General features: G+C 40.6%; 2 protein-coding genes and 1 long non-coding RNA gene across 3 annotated transcripts in view; all 3 read left to right on the forward strand.

Moving 5' to 3' along the window:
• Positions 1-4902: 4902 nt before the first annotated feature.
• Positions 4903-9694, forward strand: LOC119889283. The gene is made up of 5 exons (XR_005442036.1): positions 4903-5575; positions 6219-6405; positions 6646-6705; positions 7520-7606; positions 8879-9694. It is a non-coding gene; the product is annotated as an uncharacterized LOC119889283 (long non-coding RNA).
• Positions 9695-13707: 4013 nt separating this feature from the next.
• Positions 13708-16527, forward strand: LOC119889252 (protocadherin beta-16-like). The gene has a single exon (XM_038700166.1). The coding sequence runs from the start codon at positions 13841-13843 to the stop codon at positions 16277-16279; it is 2439 nt and encodes an 812-aa protein (XP_038556094.1). The 5' UTR covers positions 13708-13840; the 3' UTR covers positions 16280-16527.
• A 5946-nt stretch (positions 16528-22473) lies between these two features.
• The window catches only part of LOC119889225 (protocadherin gamma-A11-like), a 261420-nt gene continuing 257614 nt past the window's right edge, over positions 22474-26279 (forward strand). Inside the window, 2 exon segments of the mRNA XM_038700148.1 lie at positions 22474-23294; positions 23297-24936. Coding sequence (XP_038556076.1) covers positions 22547-23294; positions 23297-24936 — 2388 coding nt within the window. The 5' untranslated portion in view covers positions 22474-22546.

Raw genomic sequence — 26279 nt, forward strand, 5'->3', positions numbered from 1 at the left:
CAACGGCCGACGCTGAAAGTCGTAAAGTCTGCACGAGCCTTTAGTTAGCCTAGCTATGAGAATAAATAAACGGAGTGCTCTCTCCTCTTTTTTCTCTCTCACACACACACAGACAGACACACCCGTGCTGCCGCTATCTCTCCCACATCAGATCCTCCCTCACTTAGCAGAACTTCTTGAGCATTTATCGTTATTTTGTATGAGCGTGAGCTACTCTCTCCCAAGCCCAGCAGAGAAGACTCAAACTGTGATGTTATCAGGTGTAAAATCTGGAGCCGCTTGTTAATAGACATGAATGTGAAACTAATTTTGTAGAAAAGAAAAACCCCACAACACTTATTCATAGTGTCTAAAATCTTTCTTAATTTATTGTTTTTGGAAAAGCTTCAAACCTTATATCAGATGATATCACAATTCATTTATGGTTTGTTCTTTGATTATTTTGTTTCAAAATTTAATCGGATAAACAGAAACAAAAAAAACAGACAACGTTTTTGTTGTTTTAAAACCAAACGGAAAAATATTTATTTTGATAATTATTGTGTCCGATTAGTGTAGCTTTTTGTGTTACACTTAATAAACCTGCAGCAGATACACATAGGCAGTGGCGGTGCCTGATTAATGTAGGATAATTAAGATGAGATTGAACATCAACACATTCAGTTTGTAACTCACTAGAAACTGGGACAGAAACGCCTCAGAAGTTGCCCGAGAATGCTCTGGTTTGAAGATTTCAGTATCAAATTAATTCAGTGATTCAGTAGTTGTCAGTACATCCAATGGTACTGACAACTATGAACTGTTATTAGTCAGGGCTCCAGACTAGCTTTATACACGTCCGTCTCTTATATGTCCAGAAAAAATTGTATTATGAGATTAACATCATTATTTAATAGGAATTCATAATATTTAAGTCCACCTGACCAATAGGTACCCTGCTGTGCTTCCCTTCAGACTGTAGCCTTCTGAATGAGACAAGTGCACTGCACTTTATCGGAGGTAGCCTAAAAAAACGAAACTAACACTGCCAATCAGGCAGACATCTCAGCAAAATCCTCATGTTAACTTCTGCAGCTCCCAAACAGAGCCAGATTGTGCTTCAGGTGTTTATAATGCAAAACTCTACCAGCGAGTCTCCTGGCTGCTTCTCAGAGCGCACGCGGGTTATTTTACGATCACACCGTATGCCGAGTTGCATCAACTGGGTGGAGTTGATTATCGCCGCTAGTCGACGTTATCAGAATATAGATTTTTTTTTTCACTGCGTGAGAAGATTCATTCATTCATTCATTCATTCAACTAACCTACACAGCGCGATTGAGAGTCAGCAAGCCTGAGAGAATAATGGATCTGTACCGCGGGAACAGGTGAGCAGCCAGCCTCCTGTGTGAGTCCGGCGTGACTGTAGTAACAACGTGAGAAGACGACCTCTGTTGTCATCAGCGCTCGGTCAGTTCAGTTTGTCATTTGCTAAGTGATTTTAATAAATAAACACATAAGCCTCTACAATCCCTTTCGTCCTAGAGGCGTCCTACAGAATATTCTTCTTCGTCCCAAACATATTTTCTATTGTCCCCAGGCCAACAGGGTTAGTCTCGAGCCCTGGTTATTAGTTAATTTGGCGAACTGCATATTAACAAATCATACATGGATTAAAATGTTTGGGTAATTGTTGTTCAGCCTTTATACACTGTTTCGACCTGACCTTTATTTTCTTCGCAAGATGGAAGAATTTAGAAAGTTGCGCGACGCTGCAGAGAGCCGCCAGCTGCAGTAACACATGGACTAGGCTATGCGTAAAATCAGGAGCATCCAGCCAGAGGGAATGACCACTGACAATGGAACGTGTGCACATAAACTGGAATGTTGCTTGTAATTACTGTCAAAAAATGAGAAAAGTTTGTAAATGTATTGGAGTTCCTTGTTATTACTGTCAAATTATGTTCATATAAGGTAAGTCCCATGCACTTACAAGAAAGGTCTGTATATATCGGAGTTGCTTATTATTACTGTCAAACAGTGTTTATATAAAGTAAACCCCATGCAGTAATGTAAAAGGTCTGTATATGTATTGGACAGTTGCTTGTAATTGCTATCAAATATTGTTTACATAAAATAAATGTGTATTTTTACATATATTGGAGAATTGCTTGTAATTACTGTCTATTAATGTCTATATAAAGTGAAACTATACATTAATGAGTAAATGTCATGTTGATATATTGAAAAGTTGATTTTAATTAATTGTAATTACTGTCAAGTATTGGTTATATAAGGTAACCCCCCATATATTAATGGTAAACGTATGTAGATATATTGGGAAGTTGGTTGTAATTACTGTAATAAAAATGTTTCTATAAGGTAAAGGCCCATACATTAAAGGTACAAATATTTAGAAATATTGGAGAGTTGCTTGTAATTATTGTCAAATAATGTTTATATAAAGTAACCCCCGTATTTAAATGGTAAAAATATGTAGAAATATTGGAGAGTTGCTTGTAATTACTGTCTAATAATGTTTCTATAAAGTAAACCCACATACATTAATGGTAAAAGCTTGTAAATTTATTGGAGATGTCTGTAATTACTGTCAAATAATGTATATAAAGCAATAACTGTTAAAATTATGTTTCTGTAACTTAATATTACATGATCTTGGTTTTTTGTACAGGATAAAACCAATATTTAACAGGAATTTACTGTAAATGGATTGAATAATGGCATAAAATAAAAGTTTAAATCTATTAATATACTGGTATTAGGCTTTAAATTAGGGTATCTGAAGGTAAATTTACAACATTTTCTGTTTGCTTTACATAGAAAAGTCTTTACTTTGACAAGAAGTTCTTGTAGATAGATTGGATTATCTTAAAAATATACCAAGTAATACTGTATTAAAACAGCAGTCTTCTTTTTAATTATGTCATTTTAAGGTATTTCTGCAATATTTTTAGGTTTTTATACAGATTTATACATTCGTTTAACATTCAACAAATTTTCTTTTAACAGCAGTTTGACTAAAAATACAGAAATATTTACGGTACTTTTGCTGCCAGACTTTTTACCGTAATTTTACGATTTTATTTTTTACAGTGCAGACATTTATCGAATCATAATGTTGTGTTAATTCTTCTTTTCTTCATCAGCCATACTGTTGGTGTTCTTGCTGGATCCTGTGGCTGTTTTCACAAAATTCCAGTTGGACATGTATTCTTCACAGTTAGGGTGAGCGCAAAGCAGGAGAGAGCCCAAATGCAAGACACTGAGAGCACAGTGTGAGATGAGTTCCAGGGTTTTAATCCATAACATGGAAAAAGCAAAACAAGGCTTACAGAGTGCAAGGACTGGCAACATCCAAAATCCAAAAAAGCAGGCGGGAGCAACACAGGTGAGTGGGATCAGGACTAACGAGACAGGCAGGAACAGAGACAGCAGGGGAAAACAGAGACAGGTATGCAGAGGAATACTGGGGGAACAGACATAACAGCTTACTAAACACTAAACTATATAAGATGTAACATTCAATTCAGACACAAGCAAAAAAAACTACAACCGACTGGGAAAACAGACTGAAGCTAGGATTAAACAGAACCAAGACCTGACAAAACCAAAATAATGCAAACACAGAAGTAGGAGTAAGTACAAAGACAATAACTAAGGCACAGAACTAAAATGCAGGGGTAAACCTAAACAAGACAGGTACAAAGTGAGCTAAACAGAACCTGCAAATGAACAATGGAAACAACAAGGCTAAACAGAGTACACAAGACAAGGAACAAAACCTCAAAACAGAAAACATGGACAAACTGTTACACAGAACGGGGTAGGGAACAGAAACGTGACCCACCAGGAAACAGGACAACAGTAAACATGGACCAGAAATAGGAAAAATACCAGAACACCACTTAACACCAACTGACAGATCATAACCAGATAAACAACATCAGGTAGAGGAAGCACACTGAGGTAGCAAGCAAACTATAAACTAAATCTAAACTAACAGAACGGCAACCGCGAATGTTGCCTATCCCAGCTGGCATCGGGCGAAAGGCGGGGTACAACCTGGACAGGTCGCCAGTCCATCGCAGGGCCACACATAGACGAACAGCCACTCACGCTCACACCTAAGGACAATTTAGGGTCACCAATTAACCTTGTCTGCATGTCTTTGGATGGTGGGAGGAAGCCGGAGCACCTAGAGAGAACCCACGCAGACAGGGTTTTGAACCCACGACCTTCTTGCTGTGAGGTGACAGTGCCAACCACTGTACCACCGTGCCGCCCCGGGGCAAACTAATAACCAGACTAAATAACATAACCTCAGAATCAAATACCAAAACCCAGAAACAGAGAAACAAGAATCAAAATACAGCACAGAGAACTCAGGACAGGATCGTGACAGTATTTTAAGAAAGTATTCATAAAAAAAACCCTTACCTAAAAAGGACATGTTCTATTTTAAGGCACAATGTAATTTCAAGACATTGCCTATAGAATAAAAAGGAATTTCAATGGAAATTGGCCCCATGTTAAGTGAATTACATATTGCAAATTCATTCTAATTCTGTCCTGTGGCCTGGGAATGTGGGAGAAAACTGTAATCCCCCCCACCAACTACTGTATCTCTGAACTATCTCATTTACCAAATCACACCAAGTGAGGCTAAATTCCCCTTTTGATATTTAATGTAATAACTTGTAATATATTTATCACTAAACCTCCCATGAAACAGTTTGGAGCCCTCCTGGGGAGGCTGGCCTCCCACTCTGCTCTAATGAAAGTCCCTCTGAACATGCCCCTGGACTGTGCAGTCACATGACTCTCAGGAAGTAGCTTTCATTTTTGGAGGGAAATCATCTACAAGAAGCAAAGTAAGCACCGATTGCAAGTAATGACCCAAACACAGCACTTATATTTATATTTAAATTCGTATTTATATATTCATGAATGGAGGAAGCAGGCTAATTAAGGGAAATCTCTTGTCCATGACACGAAAGAGTCCCCTTCCACGAATTATACACTATGCTAACTCTGTGTGGCTGTGCTCGCCTTTTTTACTTCATTCTCTTTCTATTCTCGTTTAAGTGTTAAATGTCCAGCAATTTAGCCCTGGGAAGACCATCTCAGCTGTTCAGGACTTAAGCAGCAACTAATTAATTAACGATATAATTTTAATCAGTACCTTAACGTCTTCACTATGGTAACCAATACGCAACAACAACATGGCCCGTAACGGAAGTTAACTGTTAGCTTAACGTTAAGCTCTACTAGCTTTGGTAGTAAGCTAGCAAGCTTCACTGTCCGTTAGCTGCGTTTTTAGTAGTTAGAGAAGGTACCGGACTAAACCATGCAGCATCTGGTACGTAACATTACTTTATTTAAGCTTATTGTAGCAAAGTTGACACCAGTAAAAGAAGTTAATCGTTAGCTTAAAAACGCCAAAGTAATTAGGCATGACTAAATTTAGTGGTAACTTGCAAGATTCAACCTACATTTGCGGCCTTTTTAAATATCTTATTCTCGTTTTACACATGCTAACTGTTAGAGAAGATACTGGACTCAACCATGCAGCCTGGTAAGTAACATTATATGTAGGCTATATATTTGTATATCACTTATATGTAATAAGCTCTGTGTTCACAATTTTGGTAGCCTACAGTTGTATGCTTCAGTTTTCCATAAAGTAAAGCCAGAACATGGTGAACCCACAAGAACAAATAGCTCTTAGTTAACATAGTGAAGGAGATGACAGAAAATCACAAGGAAAAGTACACACATGATATTAATTTAGTAATAAAAAGAATGAAAACCCCAATCCTATTATACGATGTGTTGGTGCTACCAAAAACTCATAGGGACATCCTATTATTTAGTAGCTATGTTTTCAAGCTCAAAATGATCAGATAATCTTAATAAGCATAGCTACTGTTGCACTGAACACACTGTTAAATGTTTGTCTGCTTTGAAACCTACTATAATGATATGAGTTAATGGTGTAACGGGGTAGACCTGTATCAGCCAATTTTGAGTGCAGTGGTAGTGTGAGGGGTGAGCACTTAGAGTGGGTGTGTATTTGGTGGGTGTGGTTTTGCACTTGGGTTAATTGCATGGGTATGGACTAATGGCAGACAGGTGTGCTTGGGCATGACATCCATCTGCAAACTATTTAACCAGCCACACACTAGCTCAAGAGTCTTCTGTTTGTCTCCTGTGTGCAGTGTGCGGAGGCTGCTGATTCTTTGCAAGAGTGTGGTACACGGCTGGGTCGTGGTCTGGGGAGCTGCCAGTGTAGAGCCACCGCTACTTAGTAGAGTTACCAGAGGCCCAAGCAGTGAGGCTACAACCGACCAGCCTGTGACCACGCAGGAAGACGAAGTTGAGCACACCCAGCTACGACGAACTGCAGTTCCGTTTAACTAACAGTTTCCCCCATTTGAACTCTCTTTTTAACTATCTTAGCCTCAGTCTTGTTTTAACCCTTTGCATGTCTATTTTATACAAATAAATTTGGAGGCTATATTTTGTACAGCGTGTTCTATTGTTGCCCGCTTATTTTATACACTGTTTGGTCAATTGGGAACTAGTTTGGGGGTGTTACAATAACAATTGCCAATGTTTTTTCATGTTTATTTTCTTCATCTGCAGAGGGAATGGGAACAACTTTTGTGAGTGACTTTGGAAGGGCAGTGTATAAAAGATTGTGAGGTGTGTTAAAACTCTATGCTAATATTGTACATATTTGATTAACAGCATAATTAGAGCTGCCCGAATGTCATGTTTTGAGCTTCGACGCTTCAATAGTAATTAAGAGCGAATAATCAAAGCTTCGCCCCCCTGCTGAGTGAGGGGAGATCGGAGAGATAAGTCTGTGTGCCTGTGTGTGAGAGAGAGGGTGAAAGACAGAGAGCGCTCCGTTTATTTATTCTCATAGCTAGGCTAACTGAGTGACCAAATCTTTGTTTTTAACTTTATTATGGCAAGGCTAGCAGACCCAAGTGCAGGACTAAGAAAGGGAGAAATATATATTGCTGGTTAAAAGGATCAGATATTGAGCAGCGGAAGAGCGAGGCAGAGGGAAAATATATGCCTGCCAAACCGGGTTGGTGGCTGCTGTACCGAGCAGGGGGAACCGTAGCTGAAAGTCCAGAGTGAGAGAGTCTGATCCGAGCAGGTCCAGAGCAGAATCCGGGAATAGTTTCGCCGGAGAGCGCACGGGATGAGCGGTGTCTCCGGTAGCGGAACTAAAACTAACACGTTATTATGCAAGATTCACTTTTAATTTTAATTATACCGACAAAATGCTCTTCTTCTACAATCGGCCTAATATTATTAGGCTTATTTAAATGCGTTCGTTATGTTGTTGTTTGTTTGTTTCCAGCCTACAGTTTACTGATTAATTTTAAAATGTAGGAAATTTGACTGTTTTGATCTGTAATGAAATTAAGCAATTGTAAAATTAATATATGTTAATTTAAGTTTTGAAATACAATAACAATACAGTATGCTGTGTGTTCTCTAGGTTGTTCAAAAGAGAAAACTTGCTTGTGGATAATACTGGACACACATGAAGAACATTTCTCTGCTCATCTTTCAAAACACTGTACCTGTGAGTAAGTTATGTTGAATTCTCTTTTATGCGACAACAAAGAGGAAATGAACATTAAACACACTTATGAGAACAAAACTGTAGATGCTGACAAATTTAAATTCATTTCATATTTTATGACATGCACTGACTGTGCTAATATCCATCTACCCTGAATGCATAATGTTTCTGCATCATTATGTCATCCTAACTTGATGTCAGTTGTTGATGATGATTTTATAACAAGGCTATGGCCTAGTCCACACAGACACGGGTATTTGTATAACCGGAGTTTTCCTCCTGCGTTTCAAAAAAAAATCTCTGTCCACATGAAAACGCAAACACACGCTATCAAACGCTGTCAAGAGCATACCGAAACACCGGGCGGCGATATGACCCTAACCGTAAAGCCACGTTGGCCAATCAGAGCCTAATAAAATTTTAAACAAAGCAGGCAGTGGCTCACAATCTGACATCAAACACAGCGGATAACGGCGCACTCTCTGACTTCGCAAAGCAAACCCCCGGTTTTACTGTCAGGACAACACTGCAACCAGCGTTTCTGAAAATCCTCACCCTGGCAGGGGTTTTCAAAAATGTTCGGTTTCAGTGACCTGCGTTTCTGTGTGTACGAACGGCCGAACCGTGTAAAAAAATCGTCATGGTTATGAGTACCCGTGTAGATAGGGCCTTAATTGCTCAAATGACATTTACCATTAAGAAGAGAAAAAGAAAGAGTGGAGAAATATTATCAAACACAGAGATGGAGTTAGAATGCAAAGGTAAATCGGCCAGATAGTCAAAAACAAAAACAGAAACCAGCAGTAGTCCCCACTGTTCAGAGTTGTTGATCAAAACCAGATAAATTCAGCGGCTAACAACAGTTTGTGTATTTGACAAACAGGAAATTTACGAACAACAGTGTAAAATAACACTAATATCTGCGTGATTTAGTGTATCTAATGTCCAATGTAACAGTACATGGGGAAAAAGCACAGCATTGAAAGGTCGTTGTTGCCCACTCTCCATTTTATGTGATTATCTACAATATTTTTACATTTAGAGGTCTTGGTGATTCAGCAACGTTTTTCACATACACACTAGTGCCCCCGAGCCATGGGACTTGGCATTGGTTGGGGAAGACTACACATCTGATGCTTCCATTTTTAATTGTAATACTAATGTTGTTGAGGACTAAGTGGAAAGACCAAGCAGAAATGTTTGTCAGTGTGTCTCTGGTGCCAATGCAGTTCAGGCCTGTGTCTTACTGCTTTAATTGTCATTGCCAATTAGGATTCTGGGACTGCTTGGGAACCTGGATCTGAAAAGTTATGCATTTTTGCAGAGCAAGCCCAACAATGCCATGTGATTGTCCTGTTGTCTCTGTCCATGGTCCTGAAACAACTACTGCAACTGGAAACTTATTTTTCTTTTTTTGCCATATTTTTGTGAATTTGTGACATGGCTACTACTACTACTATTACTACTGCTCCTGCTGCTGCTACTACTACTAATAATATATTAATGTAATAATTTAATTGTCCCTTCAGTGAGGTATTATGCGTGAATATTTTATAACAAAACATGAGGCCTTCAAATTATCTAAAAGCATATATTTACAGCTTTTTATTATACATAATGTCTTCTGAATAACATTTTTTAGCAACATACATTTTAACAAATTCTGTTTGAGTTGATTTCATCCATAGATTCATAGATGTGTAGATTTCCATATTTATTCCATGATAATATGGGTTTTAATAAATCAGTCTTGTCAACATTAGAGACACATTGTCTGTATTTGTTGTTGTTTGTATTTGTGTGGGGTATAATGATTTAAGTTTTGTATGCACATTTAGTTGTGTGATTGAAGTAAGTATTCATTAATATGTATTTCCTTAGTTGTATTAGTTTTCCTACTATACATCTAGTCTACTTTTATGGGATTAATTTTTTTTTTGTCTGTGGTCTCTCACCAAATTGCTAAACATGCTTAATAATAATAATAGTTTGTCAGTGGTGCATAAAGGTGTATTTCTATCATCAGGTTGTTATCTGGAAGTGACGTTGGACATACCATCAATAAAATAATATAATAGTCCTATTGAATCAGTTACATCTTTGAATATTATACAACTTTTATATTTTACATGGGGCACACAATTCGTGAAAGTGGGTGAAGATGAGGAGGGTTTAGACTTTGTCGAGAATATTGCATGAGGTGTCAAGAGTGAACAGAGACTCATGGTGCCGCTGTAGGCCAGCACAAAAGTAGCACAGACATCTCCTCCCACTCTCACTGCATTAAAGTCGCTTGTCATTTCTAAGAAGAATCCCTCCATTCCACGACTGTTTTCCATCCTGTTGTTGTTTATAGTTGTAAAATGTTGGATTATTGACTCTGTTTTGGAATTATATATATATGTATATTTTGTCTGTGCAGTCATTTGTACAAGCAGTGGATGTGTTTTTCGGAGGATGGGAGACAAAGGATTTTCAGCGCTTCGTCCGGTTCTCTGCTTCGCTTCCTTTATTGTAACGCTGCACCTCGTTAATGGAGATCTGAGTTATTCTATTCCAGAAGAGATGAAACGCGACTCTGTTATTGGAAATATAGCCAAGGATCTCGGCCTGGATCTGAGGACCTTATCTTCACGAAAGGTCCGTGTTGATTTTGAGGGAACTCGTAAGCGCTACTGTGATATCAATCTGAGTACCGGAGATTTGATCATATCAGAAATAATTGACAGAGAAAGCCTTTGTGGAAAGAAACCGTCGTGTGTTTTAAAAGTGGATCTGGTGTTAGAGAATCCTCTGGAGCTTCATCGACTAAGTCTTCATATTCAAGATGTAAACGACAACTCTCCGAAATTCAAAAAGAATCTCATTGAAATGGAAATAAGAGAGTCTTCAGAAAAGGGCAACCGCTTCTCCATCGAGGAGGCCCATGACGCAGATATAGGTCAAAATGCTATTCAAAGGTACAACCTTCAAAAGAATGACAACTTTATTCTCGCTGTTGACAGCAACAAGGTTGAGCTGGTACTGGAGAATAAACTCGATCGAGAGAAACAAAGAGAGTTGAATTTGCTTCTCACAGCATTAGATGGTGGCTCTCCTCAGAGATCAGGTACTGTAGTCATACACGTCACTGTGTTAGATGCTAATGATAACGCCCCAGTGTTCAACCAGGCCGTTTATAAAACCAGTCTGCCTGAAAACTCTCCTCCAGATACCATAGTGATAAGTGTTAGTGCTACAGACGCAGATGAAGGAGTGAATGGAGATGTGACATATGACTTCGGCCATGTATCTGATGAAGATATAAATGTATTTTCTATTGATCCTAAAACCGGAGAAATTAGAGTAACTGGTGTGATTGACTTTGAAGAAAGGAGTTCTTTTGAAATGAGAGTGCAAGCTAAAGATGGTTTAGGGCTAACCTCTTACGCCAAAGTTATAATAGATGTTACTGATATAAATGACAACGCCCCGGTGATATATTTAAAATCACTCTCTGACCCCATACCTGAGAACGTGTCACCTGGTACAGAGGTGGGCATCATTAACGTGCAGGACAGAGACTCTGAGAGTAACGGACAGGTCCGCTGCTCCATTCAGCAAAACGCCCCCTTTAAGTTGGTTCCTTCTATTAAAAACTATTATTCTCTGGTGACCACAGGACAACTGGACCGTGAACTAGTGTCTGATTACAACATTACAATCACCGCCACTGACGAGGGCTCTCCACCTCTGTCCTCCTCTAAAACTGTTCAGTTATCTGTAGCAGACATCAACGACAACCCACCGGTGTTTGAGGAACAGTCCTACAGCGCATATGTGACTGAAAATAACAAACCTGGCTCCACTTTATGTTCCGTTAGTGCTCGAGACCCCGACTGGAGACAAAACGGTACAGTGATTTATTCTCTGTTACCCGGTGAGGTGAACGGTGCCCCGGTGTCCTCCTATCTGTCTGTTAACGGAGACACGGGGGTGATCCACGCTGTGAGGTCGTTTGATTATGAACAGTTCAGGAGTTTTAAAGTCCACGTGATGGCCAGAGACAACGGTTCTCCTCCGCTCAGCAGCAACGTGACCGTCAGTGTCTTCATATCGGATGTGAACGACAACTCTCCTCAGATACTGTACCCCGCCCCGGAGGGCAACTCCTTCATGACCGAGCTGGTCCCCAAAGCTGCACACGGAGGCTCTCTGGTGTCCAAAGTGATAGCGGTGGACGCGGACTCCGGACAGAACGCCTGGCTGTCCTATCATATAGTCAAATCCACCGATCCGGGACTTTTCACTATCGGGGTCCACAGCGGAGAGATCAGGACCCAGCGGGACATTTCTGAATCTGACAGCATGAAACAGAACCTTATTGTGGCAGTGAAAGATAACGGACAGCCCTCTCTCTCTGCCACCTGCTCCATGTATTTACTTATTTCTGATAACTTGGCTGAGGTGCCAGAACTGAAGGACATTTCTTATGATGAGAAGAACTCCAAGCTGACCTCATACCTGATCATCGCGCTGGTGTCTGTGTCCACCTTTTTCCTGACCTTCATTATCATCATCCTGGGTGTGAGGTTTTGTCGCAGGAGAAAGCCCAGACTGTTGTTTGATGGAGCAGTCGCCATCCCCAGCGCTTATCTCCCTCCTAATTACGCAGATGTTGACGGCACAGGAACTTTACGCAGCACTTACAATTATGACGCCTACCTGACAACGGGTTCTAGGACCAGCGACTTTAAGTTCGTGTCATCTTACAATGACAACACACTGCCTGCCGACCAGACTCTGAGGAAAAGTCCGACTGACTTTGCTGATCCCTTCGAAGATTTAGAGGAGTCTCTAGAGGTAGGAACCGTTTGAACTACTTCACATGTAATAATCATTTCTCGGTTTGTTTAATGAGTCTCTCTGATGTCTGTCTGGTTGCAGCTTGTGTTTATGTCTCTGTGATGTTCAAGTGATTGAGTTGTTGTTGAAGCAACCGTTTGCTTATCGTAATGGAGGGAAACCTTTTAGCTTTGGGCTATGCTTACTTCTTAAATTATGTCAGCAAATGCTTGAATATCTTCGCTTTTTCTCCTTCAAAACCACGGGGCTCCTCAGACACTTTCCCCCTTACTTATCAACACATAGGCTTAGTTGTCACAGCTCTTTTGATGGATTCTTTTGAAGTCAGGTCTCAAAAAGATCCACTTTCACTGATTCCTGACAAAATAGTTATTCTGAGAGTCATATTTATTTCGTTGGTATTTTGAACTTTCTATTTCGGTTTCATCTTAAGGACTAATATCCTGTTTTATTAAAATCTTTAGCAAACAAGGAGTTCCTTCAACCTGATCTTTGCCAACAAAGAAGCTGCAGCTCATGGGGAAATGTATAATTACAAAAACATTTTAACCAGCAAACTGTATTCATATTGAAGCTCTCACAGAAGTACTCCTTTTTAAAATCAAGCTTTTTAGCGCAGTTTCTCGTGAGTCTTAATTTTACACTTTTCGCTGTTAAACATTATTTTCAATGCTCAGCATGTGACTGATCATCACTTATCATCAAGTGATGGAAGCAGTTCTGATTTCTGAGCCAGCCTCGGAGTTAGGTGGCTACTGGTTTAGGTCTAAGAGTAAGTCAATGTTTTCTTTCGTGAAACTGTCTTTAATTCACAATAATACAGTCTAAGAACACTGGCCAGGAGACCAACACAGCGTTAAATACCTCTGTACTATCAGCTCTGGCAAATCTCAAGGCATCTGTCCATGGTGCTGAACCACTCCTCAGGCTCTCAGGCAGAACCGCAACTTGAGATGTGTTTTTTCTCCTTACCCAACCTGTCAGCATTTTTTAAATTATAATAATGGTGATAATTATGATTTCATTCATATGTAATCAAAACTTCAAAGTGATCAATCGACCGCGTGTGTTTTAAGAAAATAAAATAATTTCTGCACATACACAATTCATATAGACCTGAGTAAATATTATCTTTGTGTTCTAAGACTTTGTGAATAATATTTTATTAGCCTACATGTTTGTGTGAAAGAAAAAGAGACTCATGGTGTCGCTGTTGTCTGACAGAAAACAGACCCTCACCACTCCTCCCACTGCTGCTGCATAGATATCAGTTGCAGATTTTCCACAGAAAACGGTTACATTTCCGACCATGTTTTAAATTGCACATTGCTGTGAAGTGTTGGATTATTGAGTATTTTGGACAGCTTTTACTTTTTCGCACTGGAAAGTATGTTGTTCAAGCTGATGACGCCTTTTTATGTCAGGATGGGAGACAAAGGATTTTCAGCGCTTCGTCCGGTTCTCTGCTTCGCTTCCTTTATTGTAACGCTGCACCTCGTTAATGGAGATCTGAGTTATTCTATTCCAGAAGAGATGAAACGCGACTCTGTTATTGGAAATATAGCCAAGGATCTCGGTCTGGATCTGAGGACCTTATCTTCACGAAAGGTCCGTGTTGATTTTGAGGGAACTCGTAAGCGGTACTGTGATATCAATCTGAGTACCGGAGATTTGATCACATCAGAAAGAATTGACAGAGAAAGCCTTTGTGGAAAGAAACCGTCGTGTGTTGTGAAAGTAGATGTGGTGTTGGAAAATCCTCTGGAGCTTCATCGACTAAGTCTTCATATTCAAGATGTAAATGACAACTCTCCGCAGTTCAACGACGATTTGATTGAAATGGAAATAGGCGAGTCTTCTGAAAAGGGCAACCGCTTCTCTATCGAGGAGGCCCATGACGCAGATATAGGTCAAAATGCTGTTCAAAGGTACAACCTTCAAAAGAATGACAACTTTATTCTCGCTGTTGACAGCAACAAGGTTGAGCTCGTATTGGAGAATAAGCTCGATCGAGAGAAACAAAGAGAGTTGAATTTGCTTCTCACAGCATTAGATGGTGGCTCTCCTCAGAGATCAGGTACTGTAGTCATACACGTCACTGTGTTAGATGCTAATGATAACGCCCCAGTGTTCAACCAGGCCGTTTATAAAACCAGTCTGCCTGAAAACTCTCCTCCAGATACCATAGTGATTAATGTTAGTGCTACAGACGCAGATGAAGGAGTGAATGGAGATGTGACATATCAGTTCGGCCATGTATCTGATGAAGATGTAAATGTATTTTCTATTGATCCTAAAACCGGAGAAATTAGAGTAACTGGTCCGATTGACTTTGAAGAAATTAGTTCTTTTGAAATGAGAGTGAAAGCTAAAGATGGTTTAGGGCTAACCTCTTACGCCAAAGTTATAATAGATGTTACTGATATAAATGACAACGCCCCGGTGATATATTTAAAATCACTCTCTGACCCCATACCTGAGAACGCGTCACCTGGTACAGAGGTGGGCATCATTAACGTGCAGGACAGAGACTCTGAGAGTAACGGACAGGTCCGCTGCTCCATTCAGCAAAACGCCCCCTTTAAGTTGGTTCCTTCTATTAAAAACTATTATTCTCTGGTGACCACAGGACAACTGGACCGTGAACTAGTGTCTGATTACAACATTACAATCACCGCCACTGACGAGGGCTCTCCACCTCTGTCCTCCTCTAAAACTGTTCAGTTATCTGTAGCAGACATCAACGACAACCCACCGGTGTTTGAGGAACAGTCCTACAGCGCATATGTGACCGAAAATAACAAACCTGGCTCCACTTTATGTTCCGTTAGTGCTCGAGACCCCGACTGGAGACAAAACGGTACAGTGATTTATTCTCTGTTACCCGGTGAGGTGAACGGTGCCCCGGTGTCCTCCTATCTGTCTGTTAACGGAGACACGGGGGTGATCCACGCTGTGAGGTCGTTTGATTATGAACAGTTCAGGAGTTTTAAAGTCCACGTGATGGCCAGAGACAACGGTTCTCCTCCGCTCAGCAGCAACGTGACCGTCAGTGTCTTCATATCGGATGTGAACGACAACTCTCCTCAGATACTGTACCCCGCCCCGGAGGGCAACTCCTTCATGACCGAGCTGGTCCCCAAAGCTGCACACGGAGGCTCTCTGGTGTCCAAAGTGATAGCGGTGGACGCGGACTCCGGACAGAACGCCTGGCTGTCCTATCATATAGTCAAATCCACCGATCCGGGACTTTTCACTATCGGGGTCCACAGCGGAGAGATCAGGACCCAGCGGGACATTTCTGAGTCTGACAGCATGAAACAGAACCTTATTGTGGCAGTGAAAGATAACGGACAGCCCTCTCTCTCTGCCACCTGCTCCATGTATTTACTTATTTCTGATAACTTGGCTGAGGTGCCAGAACTGAAGGACATTTCTTATGATGAGAAGAACTCCAAGCTGACCTCATACCTGATCATCGCGCTGGTGTCTGTGTCCACCTTTTTCCTGACCTTCATTATCATCATCCTGGGTGTGAGGTTTTGTCGCAGGAGAAAGCCCAGACTGTTGTTTGATGGAGCAGTCGCCATCCCCAGCGCTTATCTCCCTCCTAATTACGCAGATGTTGACGGCACAGGAACTTTACGCAGCACTTACAATTATGACGCCTACCTGACAACGGGTTCTAGGACCAGCGACTTTAAGTTCGTGTCATCTTACAATGACAACACACTGCCTGCTGACCAGACTCTGAGGAAAAGCCCGTCTGACTTTGCTGATCTATTTGGAGAGTCAGATGGAGAGGTAGGAGTAATGTTTTTTTCCTAAAGATTCAGTTAAAGCATTTTTCTCTTTTTTCGACAGGCTTACACCTCATATAGTCTAACATTTGTGTTATACAACTGTTTGTTCACAGATGCAAATAATTTATTTTCGTTTTTCATTTTAAATTTAGCTTTTTGGGCTGAAGAAAGATAGTAGGCCTACAGTAAAGTGTCTACTGTGCAGTGTGATAGTCTGTGTGTGGATTTAAGCATCCCTATGCCTATAAACACTACATCATACCAAAATTATAAACCTTTATGTATTGTAGTCCAGAAATTCACAGTATATGTATAATTAGAAAAAAACATTTATAATAATATAAAATATTATTATTATTTGTACATTTTGCATTAAAATAATATTAATACTTTCTACTAATAATAATTAAATAATGACACCAATAGGATTGTCCTTGCAGTGGTCTTAATGGGCGTTTTTAAAAGTAACAATCTCCTAATTGCATTTTAATACATTTGGCAAATTACATGTTGGTTTTCTTGGCAGATAGAGGAATGTTCTCTGCAAATCAAATCTCTCTGATGTTATGTCATCATTGTTTTCATTTAAATTAAGTATAATTAAACATGTGTTTGATGCCCTGATATATCTTCACTACCCAGACTTTGTTCAGCTGCTCATGCTTCATTCAGAATAGTACCATGTGGTATCACCTTTGCAATACAGGGGGAATTGACAATATAAAGTTCAGAGAATGTTGTTGGAGATAGAGTTCAATCCATTTAGTGGCAGTATAATTTGCACCAACATTAAATACTAAACATTGACCATATACTTTTCACTGTTTTGGTTGAGGCAAGGATGTGCCTCGTGATTTGATTTTTGTCTCCAAAAAACATTAAAATGTCCTGGTAATGAATGTTAAAATGCTTGCACTGATCTGTAAATATCTAATGGCATTTATTTAAGACATGAAATAATATTCAGATTAAAAAATCCATCCTTAAAACCATCTCATTACAGCTTTAAGAAATTAAGATGTCATCGTTTTGTTGTTTTGTTTTTTTTGGTTGTTTTTTGGCAATGAGCTGACAAAGAGCTATGGTCTCAAATATATAGTCACATACAAGGTGGCTCTGGACAGTTTTTGTTCTTGTTTCATTACAATGAAAACCTAGATTTAACTTTAATATGTAACATGTCAAGTATTTAAGTCAGTAAAATAATATTTTCAGCAAGTGAATAAAAGATGCATGCATTATTTATAAAAAAAAAAACTTCTCAAAATATAATCAAAATAGAAGTACGAGTTGAGAAAGAGAGAGAGACTGATTTCACCAGTTTACATAGATTATTAGCAAGCAGCCAAATCCAACCGATCTACATGCCAATATGCTTAAAGTGTGTGTTCTCCTTTGTTGTCTCCTTCATAGAGATGATACTGTTCAGGTCGTCCACCAGCTAACATTAGGCTTATCACAACAAACATTAAGATGTGTTAATATCTGATCCCTGTTTATCCAGTACTCAGCAGAACCCCTTTAAGTTATTTTTCAAAATAGAACCTTAAGGACTCCTTGCGCTCTTAAGACCTGCTTCTTCTGCCTCTGCGTAACCTGCCATTACTGTGGATGTTTCCAGAAGAGACACCTATATGTGGTGCCAAAATGCTTTCCAGACTGATTTCATGCCATGCACTTTCTTATTAAGGATATTCTTCATAAGAATTAAAAGATATTTATTTCCTTACCAAGCAAATGTTATGTGTGCACGCCCATGGATGTACAACTTTATGAACATGGTAACTTCCTAAGATTTATAAACATATTCCATAATACTTAATTAAGAGTAATTTTTCCATATTAGCTCTGTGATAAAGTGTCTAAGACCCTTAATACCTGTCATGATATTATATTGGCTTTGTATATTTTTTAAATTAAGCGTTCAGTGTGCAACTATGCTTTTGCACTTCTTACTCCACTCTGATTACTATGTCTATTCATCTCTCCAATACTTTTGTGCATTCACTTTCTCAAAAGTGCCCTTGTTTATGAAATTCATACTGGATGTTGAATTTACAGGGAGTAATATTTCTCTTATGTAGCTAGAGGTAACATGGTTTGGGCCAGCCTAAAGATGAATGGTTTGCTTGTCGACTGCCAGCTGTCTGTTTTCTTGCGAAATCCACAACCAAATGACCTTGGCTTTTAGCTTAACTAATTTGTAAGTTGTTTTTTCCCCAATACAAATGCTTTATTTATAATAGAACGCTCAAATAAATGTAAATTGAATTAAATATTCATGACTTGACCTTTTTGCGCATGGATTGCTGTCAAAGTATGATGAAATGAACAAGAAAACAGTTATAGTGTAAGCATTTAATGTTGATCATTCACGTGCAGAAATGAAAGTGAACTCATAGTGTCGCTGTTCACCAGCAGAGGAAACGCCTCCAGCCTTTGCTCCTGCTTTGTTCCTCTAGGCTTGATCTTCTCCTTTTCAATTACAACCTTGAACGTGCTTTGGTTAGCCGTTCGCTTCAGATACACAGTTTGCAAGTGCGACGCATGTTTGATTTATCTTATACTGGATTTTCGCAAGTGAATAACATCATTCAACGTTTCCCAGTTGTTTTCCATTCTTGTCTCAGGATGGCACGCAATGGATATCCAGGGATTGGTCTGCTTTACGGCTTTACTTTCGTTCTTCAGCTGCTTCCAATCGGTAATGGAGACGTGAGCTTTTCTATTCCCGAGGAAATGCAACCCGGATCTGTCATAGGAAATATAGCAAAGGACCTCGGGCTGAACTTCGGGAAATTATCGTCTCGAAAGGCCCGAATTGACAGCGAGCTGAATCGTGAACGGTACTGTGACATAAACCTTAACACTGGAGATTTGATTGTAGCTAAAAGAATTGACAGAGAGTCGCTTTGCGGCGAAAAGGCATCTTGTGTCCTTAAATTTGAGTTAATCCTAGAGCAACCCCTAGAGTTGCATCGCATTTCACTACAAATACTGGACATCAACGATAATCCGCCTGTTTTTACTAAAGATGAAATCAAGATAGAAATCAATGAATTGGCTGTAAAAGGATCTCGCTTCCGTCTTTTGGAGGCACATGATATAGATATTGGGCAAAACGCTGTTCAAAGATATGCATTACAGACGAACAATTATTTAGTGTTGAAAATCCAGTCAAAATCAGATGGGGGTAAATTTGCAGAGCTATTGTTGAATAAGGAATTAGATCGCGAGGAACAACAGGAATTGAGGTTATTGCTTACTGCAATAGACGGAGGCAGTCCTCAAAGAACTGGCACTGCAACTGTGCATGTGACTGTCCTGGATGCTAATGATAACATTCCAGTGTTTACCCAGACCGTGTATAGAGCCATTCTGCCGGAAAACTCTCCTATAGGTACTCTGGTGGTGACCGTCGCTGCACATGATGCAGATGAAGGTCTAAATGGTGAGGTGACTTATGAATTAAGTCGAATTTCGGAAACGGGTAGGAGAGCGTTTTCTTTAAATCACACCACAGGTGAAATTAAAGTGATAGGGCCTTTGGATTTCGAGAAAGAGTCGACGTATGAAATGCGCATAGACGCCAAAGATGGATATGGCCTTACTTCAGATTCCAAAGTGATGATTGCAATCTCCGACATTAATGACAACCCACCCGAAATAAATTTAAAGTCTCTTAATAACCCCATACCTGAGAATGTGTCACCTGGCACAGAGGTGGGCATCATTAACGTGCAGGACAGAGACTCTGAGACTAATGGACAAGTCCGCTGCTCCATTCAGCAAAACGCCCCCTTTAAGTTGGTTCCTTCCATTAAAAACTATTATTCCCTGGTGACCACAGGACAACTGGACCGTGAACTAGTGTCTGATTACAACATTACAATCACCGCCACTGACGAGGGCTCTCCACCTCTGTCCTCCTCTAAAACTGTTCAGTTATCTGTAGCAGACATCAACGACAACCCACCGGTGTTTGAGGAACAGTCCTACAGCGCATATGTGGCTGAAAATAACAAACCTGGCTCCACTTTATGTTCCGTTAGTGCTCGAGACCCCGACTGGAGACAAAACGGTACAGTGATTTATTCTCTGTTACCCGGTGAGGTGAACGGTGCCCCGGTGTCCTCCTATCTGTCTGTTAACGGAGACACGGGGGTGATCCACGCTGTGAGGTCGTTTGATTATGAACAGTTCAGGAGTTTTAAAGTCCACGTGATGGCCAGAGACAACGGTTCTCCTCCGCTCAGCAGCAACGTGACCGTCAGTGTCTTCATATCGGATGTGAACGACAACTCTCCTCAGATACTGTACCCCGCCCCGGAGGGCAACTCCTTCATGACCGAGCTGGTCCCCAAAGCTGCACACGGAGGCTCTCTGGTGTCCAAAGTGATAGCGGTGGACGCGGACTCCGGACAGAACGCCTGGCTGTCCTATCATATAGTCAAATCCACTGATCCGGGACTTTTCACTATCGGGGTCCACAGCGGAGAGATCAGGACCCAGCGGGACATTTCTGAGTCTGACAGCATGAAACAGAACCTTATTGTGGCAGTGAAAGACAACGGACAGCCCTCTCTCTCTGCCACCTGCTCCATGTATTTACTTATTTCTGATAACTTGGCTGAGGTGCCAGAACTGAAGGACATTTCTTATGATGAGAAGAACTCCAAGCTGACGTCATACCTGATCATCGCGCTGGTGTCTGTGTCCACCTTTTTCCTGACCTTCATTATCATCATCCTGGGTGTGAGGTTTTGTCGCAGGAGAAAGCCCAGACTGTTGTTTGATGGAGCAGTCGCCATCCCCAGCGCTTATCTCCCTCCTAATTACGCAGATGTTGACGGCACAGGAACTTTACGCAGCACTTACAATTATGACGCCTACCTGACAACGGGTTCTAGGACCAGTGACTTTAAGTTCGTGTCATCTTACAATGACAACACACTGCCTGCCGACCAGACTCTGAGGAAAAGTCCGACTGACTTTGCTGAGGTGTTTGGCCAACCCGTTGAGTCTCTAGAGGTAGGCCAGATACATGTTTGTATTTAACGATTTAACATCGCACATTAACATTCAGTATACATTGAGTTACTTAAGCCATAAGAAGATAACTGCCTTTTATGCAATTGGGTGTTTGGCATAAGCCTCCTTAATTATGATGTGAAGAGTGACCCATGCGCCACTATTTTGTTTCCTTTTATAGATTTCTTCCATTATATGGTAGGTGTGATTTACATTTTGCTTGGCTGTGACACTTCTCCAATGCTTGATTATGATTTAATATATTTTCTTCTCAATACCTGGATCGTATGCTTTTGGAATGAAGGGGAATTAACGCCTAGTAAACATTTGTACGTGAAAGGTCGTATGTGTTGGCATTGCATGTTCCTTTCAACTCATTAAATTGTAATTTAGCAGTAATCAGAGTTTGAATTTGTATGTCTAGTACGTTTTAGAATCACAAGCTGATCAAACGTTTGCTTAAGCGATGAACAAAATGCTGATTCGGGAATTTTAACGTGTTTCAAGCCCCTGTTTTAAATGCTGTAATGACTGTCAGCTTTGATGTCTTTTAGATTTTCTTAATTGATGAAAACTAAACAGTTTGCTCATTAAATATGCAGATTACCGCGGGTATTAGTGTGGACCTCAGACATTGTTTAACTAACACACGACTATTGGATTTCATAGTCACATGTATTTGTTGTTAACCACGGGATGAGTTTCAGAGAACATTAAATAGCCTGTTTAATATTGGAACAGGGGTTTGCAATTGTGAATTTATAAATGTTTTAATCTTTACTTTACCACTTTAAATGTAAGAGTATGCAGTCATCACGTGTTATTGATACCTTATGAACAGAAATCATAAGTGAGAGAGAAATCTTTGGTCTACTCCTCGTCGTTCAAACGCTGTCCATGGTGCTGAATGGTGTTTCTGTAAGTGCCCCTATTAATCAAACCCCAAACATTCTACGAAAATAACTTCAATTTGTGTCTTAACATTGAATGCCATTGCAGGGTTGATCATTGCACTAACTCTGGTATTTTTTGCTGGGCTAGTAGTTGTTTATTTGTAATATTCCAAAAAAACTCACGGCGTCGCTGCTCACTCGCGGATAGGAGGAGATTCGTTTCTCCACCCACTGCAAAAGGAGTAATTGTAGCATTGAAACCAGACTGCCATTGTTGCAGGAACAGCGTATTCTGCAATTAACATTACGTTCTAATTGTCTCAGCAACAAGAAACATTTATTTTCCTTATCTTCTTTCGGAAACAACAATGGACTACAAAGGACCGTCGTTGCTGTGTTTCGTCTTCGGCGTTGCTGTCTTTGTTCACATCACCATTGCAGACCTCAGCTATTCCATTCCCGAGGAGATGAGACCCGGATCCATTGTTGGAAATATTGCCAAGGATCTCGGGCTGGAAGGAGGGAAATTGGTCGCTCGTAAAGCCCGTATTGATACCGAGGAAATCTATCAGCACTACTGCGATATTGATCTAAAAACGGGAAATTTGGTCATCAGGGAAAGGATTGACAGAGAGGAGCTGTGTGGGGAGAAGGTGTCGTGTATGCTTAAATTTGAGTTGGTCCTCGAGAGCCCTTTGGAGCTGCACCGCATTTCACTGCTGATCCAGGATGTAAACGACAATGCACCCGTTTTCCCAAAGGATACAATTAAACTGGAAATTAGAGAATCGGCTGACAAAGGAGCGCGATATCGTGTTAACGAAGCACATGACGCAGACATCGGACAGAATACGGTTAAACATTACAGTTTACAACAGAACGAACACTTTGTTTTATCTGTTCGAGACGATACTGATGGATCTAGGAACGTCGAGTTGGTGTTAGACAAAGAGCTAGACCGTGAAAAAGAACATGATTTAAATTTCGTGCTTATTGCTGCTGATGGTGGAAACCCACAAAGATCAGGAACTGCCAATATACACGTGACTGTGCTGGATGCTAATGATAACGCCCCAGTGTTTGACCAAGCCTTTTACAGAGCCAGTCTACCTGAAAACTCTCCACTTATACTGTAGTTTTCGCAGTAAGTGCCACTGATGCAGATGAGGGAGTCAATGGGGAGGTGATATATGAATTTAGCCGCATTTCAGAAAGAGCCAAAAAGCTTTTCTCACTGAACAGTAAAACTGGAGAGATTAAAGTAAAAGGGACACTTGATTTCGAGAGTAATTCTAAATATGAAATGCGAATCGATGCCAAAGACGGTTATGGACTTTCTTCTGATTCGAAAGTAATGATTGATATCACTGATGTAAATGACAACGCTCCAGTTATATATATGAAATCCCTGATGAACCCCGTAGGGGAGAACGTGTCACCTGGTACAGAGGTGGGCATCATTAACGTGCAGGACAGAGACTCTGAGAGTAACGGACAGGTCCGCTGCTCCATTCAGCAAAACGCCCCCTTTAAGTTGGTTCCTTCTATTAAAAACTATTATTCTCTGGTGACCACAGGACAACTGGACCGTGAACTAGTGTCTGATTACAACATTACAATCACCGCCACTGACGAGGGCTCTCCACCTCTGTCCTCCTCTAAAACTGTTCAGTTATCTGTAGCAGACATCAACGACAACCCACCGGTGTTTGAGGAACAGTCCTACAGCGCATATGTGACTGAAAATAACAAACCTGGCTCCACTTTATGTTCCGTTAGTGCTCGAGACCCCGACTGGAGACAAAACGGTACAGTGATTTATTCTCTGTTACCCGGTGAGGTGAACGGTGCCCCGGTGTCCTCCTATCTGTCTGTTAACGGAGACACGGGGGTGATCCACGCTGTGAGGTCGTTTGATTATGAACAGTTCAGGAGTTTTAAAGTCCACGTGATGGCCAGAGACAACGGTTCTCCTCCGCTCAGCAGCAACGTGACCGTCAGTGTCTTCATATCGGATGTGAACGACAACTCTCCTCAGATTCTGTACCCCGCCCCGGAGGGCAACTCCTTCATGACCGAGCTGGTCCCCAAAGCTGCACACGGAGGCTCTCTGGTGTCCAAAGTGATAGCGGTGGACGCGGACTCCGGACAGAACGCCTGGCTGTCCTATCATATAGTCAAATCCACCGATCCGGGACTTTTCACTATCGGTGTCCACAGCGGAGAGATCAGGACCCAGCGGGACATTTCTGAGTCTGACAGCATGAAACAGAACCTTATTGTGGCAGTGAAAGATAACGGACAGCCCTCTCTCTCTGCCACCTGCTCCATGTATTTACTTATTTCTGATAACTTGGCTGAGGTGCCAGAACTGAAGGACATTTCTTATGATGAGAAGAACTCCAAGCTGACGTCATACCTGATCATCGCGCTGGTGTCTGTGTCCACCTTTTTCCTGACCTTCATTATCATCATCCTGGGTGTGAGGTTTTGTCGCAGGAGAAAGCCCAGACTGTTGTTTGATGGAGCAGTCGCCATCCCCAGCGCTTATCTCCCTCCTAATTACGCAGATGTTGACGGCACAGGAACTTTACGCAGCACTTACAATTATGACGCCTACCTGACAACGGGTTCTAGGACCAGTGACTTTAAGTTCGTGTCATCTTACAATGACAACACACTGCCTGCTGACCAGACACTGAGGAAAAGTCCGACTGACTTTGCTGAAGTGTTTGGTCAACCAGATGAATCCCCCGAGGTAGGCCTAAATGCTTTCTTGTTCAGTTAAAAAATTTAATAATAATGATAATACTTATTATTATTGTTAAGAAGTTGAAGTACGCATGAGAGACTGCTAGAATAGGACGCTCCACGTTTTGGTTAACGTAAAATTCTCACTTAACATGTCACGCTGATTGTGGCTTTACAGTGTTAGTAGCAGTTTATAAGTTCCATCTAAATATTAATTGTGCATCAACTCATGTTAGACTTGAGCTGTCATATTTCGCCTGTTTATGTGTGACCAGATTGTAATCTAAATGCTCTCACATTTATCAAAAGGGAAGCACAACTGTAAATGCCTTATTGTCAGTTCATATCATTTGTTTCTTTTTTCATGTTGCGACCATATAAATTAGCTTGTGAGCGCGAAACAGTTAAAATTTCAGTCGATTGTTTTTCTGTGATGCTGATAATTTGAGATGTGGAATAAGAAACGTCAGTTTTTCTGAAATTGAGATGTCCCTACTTCATGATAATTCATATTTATATCAGCGATATGCTGATTCTAATAAAAAAAAATCATCAAAAGTAATAAATAGTAAGACAGGTTTGGTTGTTAGCACTGGAGCCTCACAGAAAGAAGGATCTGGGTTCTGCTCCTCTGGCCTGCTGTAACATTTCTGTGTGGAGTTGGCATGTTTACCTTGTTTCCAAATGAATTTTCTCTGGGCACCTGATTTTCGTCACACAGCACTGTGAATGTTTGTGTACAGTATATGTTATCCTTATTAGACCCGTGATCTGATCAGGGTGTACACCGCCTCTCACCTAATAGGCTGATTGATTTGGCACCAATCCCCTGCTACCCTGAACAGATTAAACGGTTGATGTAAATGATGATTGGATGTTGCCATAAGAAATTGCTTTATACTCACATATGCATATGTATTGGATATCATATTTTTAGTGGGATCTAGGGCATATCAGAGAAAAACATTTTTCATAAATGCAGGAAACGAATGTGGGTGGTTTGTTGTTACCTATAAAGGCTTATGGTTTTGAAATATGAATATGTTGTTGCCATTTTCACTGAGTGTAGTTAGACTATCGTATTGCTTATACATTTTTGGCGTTAGAACAAATATTTGTCATTGTTTCATGCGGACACTGCTCTCCAGCAAGCATTAGGACTTGTTTGTCAGGCGTTCGGCAGTTGCACTTAAGAAATGTGAAAATAGTCAGTTGACCTACCGCTCTTCCAGCTCTGTCCGTGGTGCTGAATTGTATTTTTACCGGTCCCCATTTTGAAATGATACGTTTTTCAACGAGTGAAGAAAAATTTAATACAACAGGTATTACCATGTTAACGTTCAATCAAGG

Source organism: Micropterus salmoides, unplaced genomic scaffold (assembly GCF_014851395.1).
Source record: "Micropterus salmoides isolate LMB-PRFRI ecotype aquatic unplaced genomic scaffold, ASM1485139v1 Ms_hic_scaffold_5, whole genome shotgun sequence".
Taxonomy (NCBI): domain Eukaryota; kingdom Metazoa; phylum Chordata; class Actinopteri; order Centrarchiformes; family Centrarchidae; genus Micropterus; species Micropterus salmoides.

Coding starts and splice junctions, on each gene's coding strand:
- LOC119889252 (XM_038700166.1), top strand. CDS start 13,841: ATGTTGTTCAAGCTGATGACGCCTTTTTATGTCAGGATGGGAGACAAA.